This window comes from Trichoderma citrinoviride (assembly GCF_003025115.1).
Source record: "Trichoderma citrinoviride strain TUCIM 6016 unplaced genomic scaffold BBK36scaffold_8, whole genome shotgun sequence".
NCBI classification, from domain to species: domain Eukaryota; kingdom Fungi; phylum Ascomycota; class Sordariomycetes; order Hypocreales; family Hypocreaceae; genus Trichoderma; species Trichoderma citrinoviride.
The window spans coordinates 595,464-610,376 of record NW_020194716.1 but is presented as its reverse complement, the minus strand read 5'-3'; the positions used below and the strand labels follow the sequence as shown (position 1 = coordinate 610,376).

General features: G+C 54.8%; 3 protein-coding genes across 3 annotated transcripts; 2 read left to right on the top strand and 1 right to left on the bottom strand.

The window, feature by feature from the left end:
• Nucleotides 1-1,099: 1,099 nt before the first annotated feature.
• On the bottom strand, nt 1,100-3,605 carry BBK36DRAFT_1159825 (hypothetical protein; the record flags this gene model as incomplete). Its single annotated transcript, XM_024894234.1, has 3 exons — nt 1,100-3,051; nt 3,156-3,342; nt 3,561-3,605. 3 exons carry the CDS (start codon nt 3,603-3,605, stop codon nt 1,100-1,102), a joined length of 2,184 nt encoding a protein of 727 aa, XP_024749007.1.
• A 1,360-nt stretch (nt 3,606-4,965) lies between these two features.
• On the top strand, nt 4,966-6,604 carry BBK36DRAFT_1141636 (hypothetical protein; the record flags this gene model as incomplete). Its single annotated transcript, XM_024893467.1, has 6 exons — nt 4,966-5,098; nt 5,268-5,498; nt 6,055-6,100; nt 6,152-6,231; nt 6,269-6,369; nt 6,530-6,604. 6 exons carry the CDS (start codon nt 4,966-4,968, stop codon nt 6,602-6,604), a joined length of 666 nt encoding a protein of 221 aa, XP_024749006.1.
• A 4,818-nt stretch (nt 6,605-11,422) lies between these two features.
• BBK36DRAFT_1135538 (hypothetical protein) lies at nt 11,423-11,939 on the top strand (the record flags this gene model as incomplete). The annotated part of the gene is made up of 1 exon (XM_024892675.1): nt 11,423-11,939. A coding segment is annotated over one exon (318 nt), but the record flags the coding sequence as incomplete, so codon positions are not given.
• Between the last annotated feature and the right edge of the window lie 2,974 nt (nt 11,940-14,913).

The following is a 14,913-nucleotide window of genomic DNA, read 5'->3' as shown; positions in this document are numbered from 1 at the left end:
TATCGCTAAGAAACCCGGATATAGTACATACCTTACACAAGGGTACATATTATCTCTATATACGTTCATGCCATACATACTCCAAACAAATGAAAACTATAACCAAAGACAAAAGGAACAAAGGAAGGAGCAGGCAGTAGCAAGTAGGTAAGTAGTGAAAACATCCAATATCCCTTCCCATATCCATACCCAAATATCCCTTCCAATTCCCAATCAGGCCGTTGACGTTCGTTTCAAAGGCCCAGATCTTCCGTTCCCATCCGTTTCTAAGCCGTCCATTACCATGTTAAATACCTTGCCAATATTTCCTCCACCGTCAATAATTCCAGATAGATCCGTCGCGACTCCTCGTACATCGCAAACCTTGTCCGCCTCTTCCTCAACAGGGTATAAAGATGCCTAGTAAACAAAAGAAATAGGACAAGATGCGTGGGGTCATCATAAGAAGAGCAGTCTGCTCCCCTTATGCTGCCCAACGATGACTGTATAGTGACAAAGGGACTCTAGCATGGTCTGTACCATAGCCATGCGTCTTCTTTGAAGCAAAGAACAAATCACATGGCCTAGTCCTCCACGCATAGGTAAATAGTGAAGATATAGGGCCGAGTCCGAGGTGACCCTGGTGCGGTGCCTCACACATGAGAGCGCATCATGAATGTCAGAAGAGCGCATCCAACACTTGCATCATGCATAGTCAAAGGCGATGACGGCAAGCACTGAAACACGACTCGGCACTTGGATAAAATGACCAGTCGCTGACCTGGATGATGATGCGCAGCATCAGACACCGCGACTCCATATTTGCGCTCCCGCATGGCCAGTTCCTGATTGGGTAGGCGAAGAGGCTGTAGGGGGGTGGGAGGGATGGACGCTGATTGGACCTGACGAGGCCACATGACTTATACCCAAGACCTCCCAAAATGTGTTCATGGGATTCCGTGACTCCTGCAAAGAGAAGTGAAAGGACATGTGGTAGCGATCGCTTCTGACCGAAATAACAGGGAATTGTTGCTTGGTCCCCGTCATGCCCGACAGACAAGTGTTATGCTTGCGAGAGTCATGAAGCGGATGCGGCACAGGGTAGTCCCTATGTAAGCCCTTAAGCTCGCGGCGGCCCGTCGCCGTATGCAGAAGCGCCATATACAGATGATGCTCCCGTGGGCTGCTGAGAAGTGAGGCCCGGGTAGCCACTGTCCGTATAGGCCGCAGGCGTGGTGTCCCAACGAGGAGGCGTTGCGGTCGCAGGATGGTGGCTGATGGGCGTGTGCAGCCCAGTGGTGCCGTAAGGGCTGGCAGCCACTCCTCTCGTGTCATATGCCGAGACGGCTGGCAGCTGCGACGTGCTGGTGTTTATGCGCATGGACGACGGTTGCTGGGGGCTGTGGTGGGTGCGGAGCGTGGGACTGAGACCCCGAGCCGCGCTGGTCGAGTATGCCGAGGCGGGCCCCCAAGACGCCTGTGACCGGGGCGACGGGATGGCGTCGTGATGTGCCGAGCTGTAGGCAGAGTGCATCGGGTACTGGCCGTGGGCATCGGCATGCTGCGAGGACAAGCCGTGCTGTGTCCCGAGGCCATGGTGGCTGGGCGGCGCGAATGACGACGTGCTCACGGGGGTCAGGATGCTGCTGGGGCTGGCGCTGTATTTGCCAATGATCTTCTTGAGCGCTGGCTCGAGCGCCGTCCAGGGAAACACCTTGACGTCCTTCTCAATGTTCCGCGGCTTGGGGTGAGGGAAGGCCATGATGATCTTGAAGAACTCCTCGCTCTCGGGCTTGGCCTTGGAGACGGTCGACGGGTGGAATCCCTCCAGGTTGCGGCGGATGCGGTTCTTCTCCTCGACGCTGAACCGGTTCGGCGCGGCCACGAGCTGCTCGAGGAGGTGGATGGTGTCGACCGAGGTGACGTAGCACTCGGACTTTTCCGCCCACCAGATGCACGAGATGCAGATGCTGTTGGTGGGCCTCTCATTGACGGCCACGGGCTTGAAGCTCACGCTCAGCACGGCGCCGTTCTGGGCCTTCTTGAACATGACGATCCGGCGGCGGTTGTCCCACTCCTCTTGGGTCCAGTCTCTGGCCATCTCGCTGAGCTTGCCGTGAATCTTCAGCACCGCTTTGCTGGTGTACAGGGACATGGGGTGGTAGGAGCCATTTCCGCTGGCGTTGGTGATGGTGCTGGTGCGCACCAGCTGAGGCGTCCCGCTGTTCCCCGACGACGGGATGGGCAGATGGTGTCCGGCAGACCGGCCGGAGATGGCAATGGGGTCAAACGACGTCGACGTCCTGGCCAGGGTGCTGCCGTAGCCGCCTCCGCCCCATCCCCCGTGGGAGCGCCGGTGGTGCTGGTGGTAATGCGGGTCGGTAAAGCTGCTGCTCGCTCGGTACGTGGTGGTGATCATGTCGGTGTTGTTGGCTTGAGGGAATGCGTTGCCGTACTGGCTCTGCTGCTGCGGATACTCATACGTATTTGTAGCCGCTGAAGACGTCCCCTCCGTCTTCGGTGAGGGACTCACCTGATCCAGCTCGGCAGCAGGTGTCGTAGTGTCATCTTTGGGGAGCTTGTCCGTCCGCGTGATGTCGTCCTCGGACCCTTCCAGGTACTGGAAAGTTCCTACAAACGTCGTCCGCGACATGTCGCCTCCCCCAAGGGCTTCGACGACAAATGACAGTGGCACGCTGTGGTTGCTGCCTGTGACCACTGGCTGCGGCGCATCTACACTGCACGAGTATACAAAGCCACTGCTGTCCAGTGGATCGCGGGTAAGGCTGACGGGGCACTTCATCGTCCCAAAGAGCATAAAGGGCTGCGTGGAAGAAAGACTGAAGAGGTCCTCAGAGGACGAAATCTTCAAGTGGACCTTGGTACCGGAGATGCCTGCCAGGGGTTCGCAAGAGACAACGCTGAGGCCGGGCGGCATATACTGTGCTACCCCGTTGTTGCCTGCATATGCCTGCTGGTTCATCTGGGCGAACTTTTCGGTCTGCTGGGCTGAGAAGGACTGAGTAGAGTACGGTCCATAGGTGGCATCCTGATATCGCGTAGTATCGTAGCCTATCCAGACGCCATCGTAACGGCCTTGTCAGCTTGTGCTCACTGACGTTTCCTTGCAACCCCTTTCGCATCCTGCGTGGATGAAACCATCACTGGACACTCACCATTCATGGAAGGTAGCTGAGCTTTGCTATAGGCAGCCATGCTGAACTCGCTCGGCGGGGAGTCCCGGTTTGGATCCCCCCTTTGTGCTGCCTGAACGGCTTCCTCGTATCTAAGAGTCAGGGTTTCTGGCGACCCAAACTCGTCGTCGACGTCGACAATGATGGGTTTGTTGGTTACGAAGCCCGGCTTTGGATTTCGTTTGCTGTTAGCGTTGTTCTTCTCCTCTTGCGATCAAGAACAGTCTCATCAACTTGACTTTGCCTGCTCCTTGATGCATACAACCAACGCAAACAAGAATAGCGGGATCAAGTTGAGTCAAAAGACAATCAAAATCTCTCGTCGTTCTTTGTTCGATGGCGACAACAACGGGTTGATATTGGAACAAAGTCTAGGACGCGACTCACCTCGAAGAGTCTGTAGGATGGAGACTGGAACTTGGCAGTAGACATGAAGTAGAAAGAGGGAGCAAAAGGCAGTTGGAGAGGGATTGCTTAAAGAAGGAAGTAGAGACTGCAGGTCCTCTTGTCTTAGCTAAGAGACCGTGGGCGTGTAGTAATGTTTTAAACCAGGTCTTGACGAGGAGGTTATCCGGCAAGGACCACGGAGCCAGGATGGGGCCCCTTCCTTCGCGTAGCTTGGGCTCGGAGATTTGATATGCGACAACCCTCAGAGGCAAGGATGGAGAAAAGGCCTACACCTCTTGACTGAACGTGACTTGTAGACTGAAGCTGCCCTCGTGAGTGACTTGTTGTTTTTTCTTCGCTCGAAGGGGTGGGGTGTAAGTGAGACACTCGCTGGGTCCGAAGGAATCTTACAGGAGTATCAGAAGGTGCTAGCAATGGTGGAGAGGTCTTCCGACTGTCACAGAGAACCAGTTGCATTCCAAAAAAGCAAAGAAGAAGACGAATCGGGATATGCTGCGAGGGAGAAAGTTGCCTTCCCTTGCCCGCGGTATGCTTGCGAAGCCCAAGGGCTAATGGTCGAGAAGCAGGGCAGCGGTGACCAGGGTGATGGCAAATGCCGAGAAAAGCGATAGCAAAACCTCAAAAGGCAGCAAGAGAGGTGCTTCGTTGAGGCGAAGAGCGGATGGTAGCTTCCGTATGTTCCCGGCTGAGGCTGTTGGCGAGCAAGCTATTGAACAAATGGCAGATGACGAACAAGACCTCGTCATGAGTTTCACTATCGTTCGATCGAAAAGAAAAGTCAGCATTCTTTGCATCCACTGGTAAGTCAATTGCTGGTATTGGTGATCAACATAAGCCGGGACATGCATAGCGATGCGCCAACGCAAGGGAGAATGACGCCGAGATTGGCCATCGGAACGATCAAACATACAGGCGGCAGCGTGTGAGTTCGAGACTTTGGAAGAGTGTGTAAAAGACAGGTACCGATGCGTTGTATGCAGCAACAGTGGGACTACTGTGGCAAGGCTATCGGGGGTGGTTTGCGGACAAGGGGACGAATACTATCAGTCGTATTCAATAGCGAAGCTCAGATTTGCCGAGCGAGTCGCAGCGACGACCAGTAGCCAGTGCCAGCAAAGAGGGAGGTGTGGGCATAAACGTAATGGAGCCAGCAGAGACCGAGGCAGGAGGAGAAGTGGTATGCAAAGAAGGGCGAGCCACGCATGCAGGTAAGATTCGAGAGAGTCAAGGTCTCAGGCTTCCACATAAATAATGCCTCCAGGTGGGAGAGAAGGTGGAGGGAAGACGCGAGAGGAGTGTCTTTTGAAGACCAGATGGTGTCTGCCAGTCGTCTTCTCCACGGCACTCGATCGGGCGCCAGACAGAGCAAGATGACTAGGGCGACATGAAGGTGAACAGGGACAAGGGAAGTGCAGATGGGGGACTTTCAAAGGCAGATGAACCAATCAAGGACGGGTTGCAGGGCCTGACTGTTCCCACAGAGGACCGTCTCCCTTGGGCGGGCACGTCAGAGCAAGGTACGAGTGCCACTCCAGGGAGAGGGGAGAGAGAGACTGACGGGGCTGTAATCTCTCTTTCTGATCCCTTTGGGACGCCAGTTATCGCCAAGCCCAGCGTCAGAGCGGCCTGCCAGCGGCAGCGGCAAGGGGAGGGCACATTGTGCGGAGATGGCACTGACGCCAGCAGGTCAGGCTCGTCCGAAGATGGACAGAGCAGCTCGGATCGGATCTAACAGCATCGTATCTGGGCAGGGCGTCATGAACGGCGGCCGACCGCGGCCCCTGTGGGCCCGTAGGAGAGAAAGAAGAAGCACGCGCATCCGGGGATGGCAGGGATGGCGGAGAGCCATGGCCGAACCAGACCATAGCCGCGCCTCTCTGTTCATGGGCCCTTGGTACGCCAGATTTGCACGTCCAAGTGGGTGGATTCGGCAAGGATGAACGAGCAATAGGCCAAAGCGGGCGGGCAAGGGAGAGGGGGGTGTAGTGCAAAGATGCCAGATGGGAGAAGCGGAGCTCGGCGATGATGTGAAGGAGGAGGGGCGCTCATACAAGCACAGTAGCCATATGCCGACCAAAAAGGCCAAAACAGAAGACGGCTAGCTGTATGCGAGTGCTCCAAAGGGGGGGTCGGCGCTGGTTCTCTTCTCCCAGGTGCTTCTGGCTCCTGGAGCAGTAATTGGGCACTTCAGATGCTGCAGCTCTTCAACTTGCTTGCTTCTTTCTCCCCGACAAGACGCTGCAGTATCCGGTCCTATGCCAAGGCCGTGATATAGGAGGTCGGGAGGGTATTGCCAAGCAAAACTCGGACAGCCCGGGCCAAGGCAGCGGCATTGCCATCCCTTGCCGAACAACAGCAACAACACATCAAAAGCAATAGAAGGATAGCAGCAAGAGTGGAAGTAGCAGCCTCACCTCGGGATGTGCGTGTGCCAAGAGCTCTCTCTTACTGTTTTTCTCTAAACCCCCTGTAGTTCTGGAAGTGACCCTGTATCGGCCGTCGGATGAGTTGAGCAGCGTGTAAGTGGCCAGCAGCAGCCAACGCCAATGCCGTGAACTGCAATCAACAAGCTACCACCGGTACGGGTATACGCTGCGGGCTCGCCCTCTGGCGTCGTCTCGTCTCGTCTCGTCTCGTCTTGTCCTTCCGGGTGTGGCTGTATCCGTCTATCCTAGCTCTTTTCCTAGCCTTGACGTGGTCAGCACGAGCCAGTGATTGGGTGCTCCTCGTGTCACTCCACGAGAGCAACACGACCACTTGGTCGGGCTTTGGCGGCGGCGGGCCACCGGTAAGTGATGGGCCTCGGCAGCACCGCAGGGCCTTGCATCGCAACATTGCAGCACCGGCTGGGAATGAATTGAAGGGATCAGCAGTCGGGAGATCCACTGAGATCAGAGCCAGGGGTGTGTGAGGCCAGGCCAAGCTTAGCGCCCAAATGCCACCTGAAGACCGGCGCAGCGGGTGACAAGAACAGGGGTCCTGAGAGGTTCAAAGCGCCTCAGCTGGCCAAGGAAGACCCCTGACGGCTCATGCTGGGAAACGGTACCCGTACCTGTACGAGTACCTTCTTGGACACGGCAGCCACCGGAAGGCTGAGCTGGGCCCTCTCCCCATCATAGAGCCTGTTCCTTGTGCGCTTAACAAGGGAGGCAGGAGGGCAAAAGGGGAGCGCGGAGGCGGTTCCGGGCCTCTTGGGGAATACCAAAAGGGAAATGAAAAGAAAACAAAGCAGCACCAACACGACCACTTACCCGTCAGTACGGTGCTATTGCTCCGGACTCCCTTGCAGGCTCGAGTCACCGTTCGCAAGAACAAAATAAACAATACCCTGGCTGAACCTCCCCCAAATCGAGGCAATCTGAACGTCGGCCTGAGCTAGACGGAGCGGTCGACAGCGTGCCAGGAGCTTGCAATGTTCGGACAGGGGATCGAGCAATATCGACGTGACGTGTAATTGCTGCGATCGGGAACTGTCTAGGGCAGATCAACGCCAGCTCAGGACTCGAGGAGATTTCTTATGCCAAGGGTCGGCGATCCTTGCGGCAACAGGATTCAGCCGCCTGCTTTTCTGGTATCGCCGTCGTCGGCTGACGGTTTTGCTTTCCCTGATGGTATCCATTCCAGTCAGCGGCGGCTCATCACGACGTGCGGACTTGCGGGCGAGATCTGTCATCGCGATATCTCCATCGCTTCAACGGCAACTGCAGGGGTAGTGGACAGTGACGGGCATGGGTGCACGCACCCCCACCGCCAGCATGACATCCGTCCCAGAAAACTGCTGCCTGCTTCCACTGCATTTTCTACAACTTGTTTCAAACAGCACAGACGAAATCAGAAGGATAGAGAATGTGAGGGGCAGCCAAGAAGGCAAGGCTGATTAGTCGTTCCTGTCATGAGGCTGTGGTCATTTCCTCACGACAGCACCGACGCATGGGTTCAGGCCATTCGTCGTCGTCCAAGGGCAGCTTGCCCGCTGTCGGCGTTGGTCACTCCCGCGCTTATCACCGACGCGGCGGCTGAAGATCCATCGGCGGGCCAACGCACCATCGCAGTGGTAAGATTGGTAGAAGATGCTCGGATGAAATTACCAAGGGAAGAGCTTGAGACGGCGTGGGAGTGAAGAAGCAGACCCGCTGCCTCCAAAGAGCACAGCTGAAAGAGAAAAGAGGAAAAAGATTACCTTCTGTACGTAAGAATAGCTTAGTACGCTCTCTCCGAGTTCGATGGCGGTGCGTCCAGAAGGAAGCATCTACTCCAGCAGTCTAGACTAACACTTGGCGGTTTGCAATCTTTCTAGAGTATTGTGTGCTGGCTTGCTGTCTCTCTATCATCATCGATCATGTTAGCATGATGTGTAATATCAGTCATGCTATCTGATGCTCTCGTCTTATGTCTCACCTCTTCTTTCTCTTCTGAAGCCGCCGCCCTGTTATAGTCCTTGAAGGTATTGTCGCCTGATTGCACAACTGAGGAGGAGCTCAAGGCTCGGTATGATTGAAGCTTTAAAGGTCGTAGATGGTCGTGAGAACGAGAGAAGCAGATCCAGAGGCAATTCTGAGATTGTCTGGCAACGAACTTCTTATACTCGCAGCTCTCTTGACCTTGCGACACCATATCTAACCGCGAAGACAGCAAAATGGGCGTGTGGTAGAAGCTAGACGGTTCCCCACAGGTTGATTCAGGTACGTCTGAGCCATCGGTAGCGACGACTGACGATACAGAGTATGATATACGCCGTACATACTTACTCTATACTCAATATCCAGCGCCAGGGAGCACCAGCTCTGGCAGGAGATACTATGGGTGCAACTCGGCGGCAGAGTTCAGCCATAGTGTACCTACCGTGTACAATGTACAGGGCCAGAGGAGGACTCTTCTGCGAAAGGCATGGCAGCATTTTCCTGTTAACCTGAGCTCGCACTCCCGTGAAAGCAATGGTAGCGGACTCTAAACCACTGCTGTGAGAGTGTGAGCAGAGCGTAGTCGGCTTTGACTACTGGTGCTGCGGCCCATGGTGGAGGGGTGGCAAGCGGATTGGCATCCGAGAAAGTGAGTCCATGGCAGGGATCAGATAAGGTTCGGTCCCGCGCAACAAGACGGTCTCGCGTTTCCGCCGTGGAGCGCAGTCGGTGAAGGGCCCGTCGAGGTCGCGAGGCAAGCATCCAGGCCCATCGTATAGCGAAGGTGAGGGACAGCCAACCAGGCACGGCGCATGTATTGCTGAGCACAAGTATGCGCCACTTCGGCTCTTGAGAACGGGTTGGCAGGTGGCATTTGGGGTATGCAATTCCGGACGAATGGCAGACGGGACTGGGGGAGAACAGAGCCGGCCATGCCCAGTGCTGAGCTGCTTGAGAAATTGGCATCATACTTCGGCGTCGCAAGTCCGTCAGCTTCTTGAGCGTGATCCCATGTCAAGATCCGCCCATGAGTGGCTATCTAGTAATTGAATCAGCCATCAGCCAGTCGTTCAGGGCGGCAGTTGGAGCTCGAGCCGCGCCAGGTATTAGGGGGAGTGCGTTGGAAGCAGCACTGCACCAGGAGGGGCGTCTGCGCATCACCAAGATCGACACAGGGGGGGCGGGGGACTCGGGCACCTCCAGTTACAGGGGTTCTCTCTTGGGGAGGTCGTCTTTACCTACTGTAGCCGAATGGACGGCGCAAGGCTTGCATGGCTTGTACTTGGTCGCGAGTCTGCGGTTCAACAGCGCCGGCGGAGAGAAGAGAGCGGTTGAAGTGGACTGATGATGAATGGTAGCAGTGAGGAGAGAAGAGAGACGAGGGAAAGAGTCACAGCCCAGGGATTTTCCGTTTCGGAAGATGATAGGCGAGGGTGGCTTGTAGCAGGCGCCCAACGTTTACAGCGAGGAGACTCCAGGTTAGCAGTGCGGCGATGGGAAATGGTCAGGTACCGTGCTGGTACCGCACTACTTCGCAGCTTCGGAACTGCTGTGAGGCCGGCAAGGTCACGATACCGACAAACTCAGGGCTCTTCATTGACCAGGACATGTATATCGTCGACAAAACACCAGCAGAAAGATGGAATATACAGCATCATCATGATGCGTTGAAGATGACTTGCAGTGCTGGTATCATGTGTGTACACCCGAGTCTTTTCCCAGAAAACATCAAACCATTGCCACACGTCTGGCCTGTGTAAGTAGATGCCCCATCCTTCCAGCAATGCATAGCTTCACAAGGATCCTCATCGTGGCATACCATGTCAGGGCCCCGTACAAGTGGCCGCTACCAGCATGGGACGTGAGCCCCAAGTGGCGGCTTTGCATCCGCTTCTGCCACTGAACCCAGACATGACCACAATTCCGAGTACGACACCCCCTCCCCCTCTCCCCCTCAAGCAGACAGCCGCGACGATGAAGCAGATACCCGAAAGAAGCGGGGGCTACAGGCCTCTCAGGCTCTGGCGTCTGTCTTTCCCCCATCGCCTGGCCTCTCAACCATGCCTCAATCTGGTAAAACCGTCGCCGTCTGACACTCTCTGCTTCTGGTCGCGCCTTGTGTATCCCCAGAGGCTGCGCCAACCCCCTCCCAGAACCGCTCCCTGATGCTACGATGACTGCTCCTCCACGACCTTATTGGCATGCTTCGACTACGAACCTGGTTCCTACTACTACTAGTACCAAGACGGTCTTCTTTGGAGCAGAAGTAAGTATGTGGCACCTGGATGCTCCCGAGGCCCATCCACACGGCTTCTCCACTCCTCCCGAAAAACCTCCCGCGACAAAAGGGAAGACACACGTTTGCTGCCAATCGTGCCCACCCCGTTGCCATCCCACAACGTTTATTTGTCTAACCCTCCACGAGGCAGTGCGAAGCAGTTACAGCGTTCGTCTTTCTGCGCTCTCGCTCGCCATTGCACAGGACAAGGCGTTTGGGTTGGCGGCCTCAGCTGGAAACTGCTCGCTCGCCATGAGGAAACAGGAACGCCATGCTCGAGATTGTAACACACTGTTGCTTGGCCAAGCTTGGTGTCTCTTGCCAACTTTGAACTTTCCTGACGATACTCGATAGCCAACGGGCTGTACCGAGAGTGTGCGATAACATTGACTCCGGTCACTCACTTATACCGAAGAGGAGACTACTCAGGCCGATTCGACCGTAAACGGATCGAAGGCTAACCAGCCACGGAGGTAGAACACAAGAGACCAAATGTTCAAGGAACTTTCATTCATGAAAAAGCGTGACTTTGTTTGGGCGGCCCAGAAACGGTGCTAACGACGGGGTTGCTCAGCTGGGAGCGTGCCTTAGCATCTGCTCTATTGCCCGGTAGCCCCATGCCTGCAGCCATTGCGCACCATGCCTTGCACTTGAAACCCATTCGTTCTGGCCAATTCCTCAAAATAAGAGCGTTATGCCGCATGTGTGCTGCCTCAAACTCGCATCTATGCCACTAATAAGCTCTCACGGCCGTGTAAACCGACTCATGACACTGTCGAAACTCTTCATCTGCCGGAGCATATTGGCGAGCGGTGAATGCTTTACGGCTCAATTGATGAGACTGTTGCCGACCATTTTGAAGTCGTCATCAAATCTTGTATTGCACTTGATACCCCCCAGTTGTGTGTTATGGTTTACATGAATGCATAGGGAGGCCATACCGGCTTCAGATCATGCTGAGAAGGCCTATACGTTACATCTCGCTTTTTTAGGTTCTGCTTCACTTCGCTTCTCTCTTTCCAGTTTCTATTAAAAAAAGGGAGAAGAAAAAACCAGAGAGAAGGAGGCTTTCTGTAGGACCGCCCGTACACCTTGTGCGGTGACAGGACAAATCCCAGCTCCCTCGTATCACCACCCACCCCCCTTCAGCGACCACAGCATAAAGCAGGCTCCTATTCATATCACGGCAGCAAAACCCAAACTCCTCGAGGCGAAGGCATGGATGAGGAAATCTCATACATGGATGAGGCTCTTCCGCCTTCTACAGATCATGCACATTGAAGTCGTACGCACATCTTTGTACGCAGATCTCGCGCGTTCCCTAGCGCTCCACTGTCTTATTGGCACGCTGGCCGTCCTGCCGTGGCACCTTGGGCCGTGGGCTCCGTCGTCGTCCTCAGCGTTCTGCTCCCAATGGGATGGGCGAGCTGGTGTCGTACCGGTGCGCCGGGTCGGACAGTGCCTGCTGCTGCTGTTTGGCGCTGGGGGGGACGGATCGCTAGGGAGCTGAAAGAGGTCCCAGTTGGTATTATTAAAGAGGACGATGGTGGTAGCACTGGATCGCGAGAGGCGGGCCAGTCTGAACCAGCGCGAGTGAACCGTCACACCCGAGAGACGATTCAATTACAATGTCGCCTCCACGCCAGGCTGGAGGGTGTCGTCATGAGCCTGGGACGTTTAGTGTAGCCGACTGAGGGCATACAGTAACTCATCGGCTTACCGTGTCTCTTTTGTTGCGCGCTGCTTGTATTTGTCCACAGAATAGCATGTGCTTTGGTTTCTCAGCTTCAGCTGCGATTCAGAAGCAATACAGGGTGCCTTGCTCCCGCTACTACCCATGCCTAAGACGAATCGAGATATGCGGTAGGATTCGCCAGATCCCTGCCGACCGCAATTCCATTTTCGAGTACCCTTGCATCGATATGATGGGGAAATTTTGGCGGTGGTGGGTAGTCAAGCAGGGGATGTAATATATTAGTCGATGGCTAACGGGGGTGGACACTTTGCTCATATCCCGCCCAAGCTGAAGTCCAGGGAGCTGAAAAGAAAGGCTTGGGAAAAGCATGCATGTACATGCTTGTACAAGTGCGCATTTGTTGATACGACGAGGCAGCGATTCAATGACAAGATGCCAACCCCTGTTGGTGATACCTGACTCGATGACCCCCCGGGTTCTAGCTGAAGAGGAGGAAGAGTCCCGAAACGCGCGATGATGGAAGCAGCTGCTTGTGTTCGTGCTGATGGCACACGAACGACCTGTTGGAGATGACGCCCCAAATCCGCATGTGCATCTACCGTCACTTTGCACATACAGGCATGAATCCACTACTCAGGCTCAATGACAGATCTCAACCTTTATACTAGTAGTATTCCGTTACGGGGGTGCCTTCGTCTCTCTCGTCACTTCTTTCGCCTCACACGCGCACAGCCTTCAGTCAACACCAGTTTCCCTATTAGGAATCTCTTCACGGGCGTACTCGTAGCATCGAAATCCTCCGTGTTTGAAACCACAGACGAGAACGACTAAACTAGTTGACTCAAACTGTCGCAGCCCCAACCGAACAGCCGGGAAGAAATGGTTCTCGAGGGGAACGGAGGCGCAGCCTACGCGTGTGCAGCCCAACACTAGTTCTAAATAAAGGAGCCGCAGAGAGAGTGTGTGTGGCATCAAAGTTAAGAGAGAGGGAGACAAAACAGACAAGCAGACAGACAAGGAGAGTAGCAACAATAACAACCACCGTGATACGGCATGGAGGTCGCCTTGGGTAAGAAATTGTTAAGCTGGTGGTGGGGGACCTCGATGCTTTGACTCGCTCCTTTAACCGGAGACCCGTTCGGCGACCAAAGGATGCAGATAGACGGGAGCCGGCCCATGAGCATGCCCTGTTCTCAGCTCTGCTAGTCGCAACGACTTGTCGCGATTCGGCCTTCCCACGTGCCGGCGCGAAAGGAAAGATTGCGCTTAGATCAAAGCTGCTTGGGGGTGCTAGTCATGATCCCGGCACCTTGCCGGAGAGGGCTTGTACTGTACATGTAGCTCGGGGGCAGTTGTGCCACCTACACGAGGTCAACTCGTAACATGACTGCCTTGTACGCAGCAACTCGTTCATTTCTACTCTCTCTCCCTCTTTCTCGTCAGTCGCATGCAGGCCCAAGTTTCTGCGGCCTCACGAGTCTTGCCCAACCCACACTTCGCTTTCATACATCATCTCCTGCAAGTTGTGGCTTTTTGTCTCGATCCGGCGGCATCGCTCCCGTAGCCAAAAGAAGTCGACGACCTCTCCACATCTCACAACCTTACATTGCATCCCGCTCTTCCTCCCCCCCGCTCCCCTTCACTCTTTTTGGCGAGGTTCTATTGATACGGGGACGAGATATCCATGGCCTCTCGCTTGCAACACTTGGTCAGAGTTCAAGCGCGTTTTGTGGCTGGAGGCTGTGTGACGGCAACCCTGCCTGCAGTTGGAAGAATTATTGGTTGAGCAGCAGATCCCACCACTCCTGTGACTTTGCATCAACCGCATCTTACAGGAACCTGGTTTTGGGCGTCAAAGGAATTGCAGGGCTTATATAGAGAATATCGTGATCTTTCAGGTTGTCATAAGTGTTGTGTCTGGGCTTCGTTTACACGAGTAAGCTGTCGCTTGATCTCGACGATCCCGTCACTTATACCGTAAAACAAAGCCTGAGTCCGGACAAGCCAGGAGCAAAAGTTCGTTCCATTATACCCAGACTCTACAGCAGCGAGCTACCGTAATGCCGTCCAACATCTTCTTCGCTTCGGATGTCGCATCGCGAGAAGAGGCTTGCAGGCCCAACCGATGGCGCAGAAGGGGGGTGGCAGGGCGCAAACCACACCAAACCGAGGCAGACACCAGCCCCTTCTACTAGCACGCATCTACTTCTCAGAATCCGGCTACGTTACCTACATGAGAGATAGATTGATATGGAAACGATCCTGCTGCGTCCCGTCTGGAGGTTGAAACGGCCGCCACGATTGCGCCCTCGCTCCGTCCATCGTTCCTATTGGTAACGCCCAGGCTGGCTAACGCATGCTAGGCCTCCTCTTCTGCGACCCTAGAGGAAGGATGTGTGCGCAACCAGACGCTCGGGAAGGGCTATAGCCGGTGTAGTTGAGGGTGTCGATATACGAAGCATGCGTTGGACTGGGCGCCAGTGGTTGCAAGCCATGGGGGCGAGATACAACTATACGAAGTGAGTACAGTAGACGAGTTCTGCTCGCGGTATGTGGGGAGCAACTGGACTGCTACCAGGTAATCGGGCGAAATCCGAGACCCATGATGTACCTCGTATGTTACCCTTGAATACTACTACGGGTAGGTTGAGACAAGAGGCGGCTGTTCTTGACTGTATGTATGTATGAAGTATGCCGATACGGCTTTGATTAGAGGCTCGTTGATGGCGGGTGCTAGGTAGTAAATCATGAGAGCCACTCCCGTCTAACTCCCATCACTTTTACGAAATACTTGTCCTTCACTTTGCATCATGCTTGGCTTTCTTTAGGGCATCTCACAGAGTATATGGACAAGATGCCTAGGCTCACCAAATCGCTACCTACAGCCACCAACAAATACTGGGACGAGGTGTCTAGTTCAAAGCTGCAGCTCTACAGACCCGCAATGATGCCTTATTG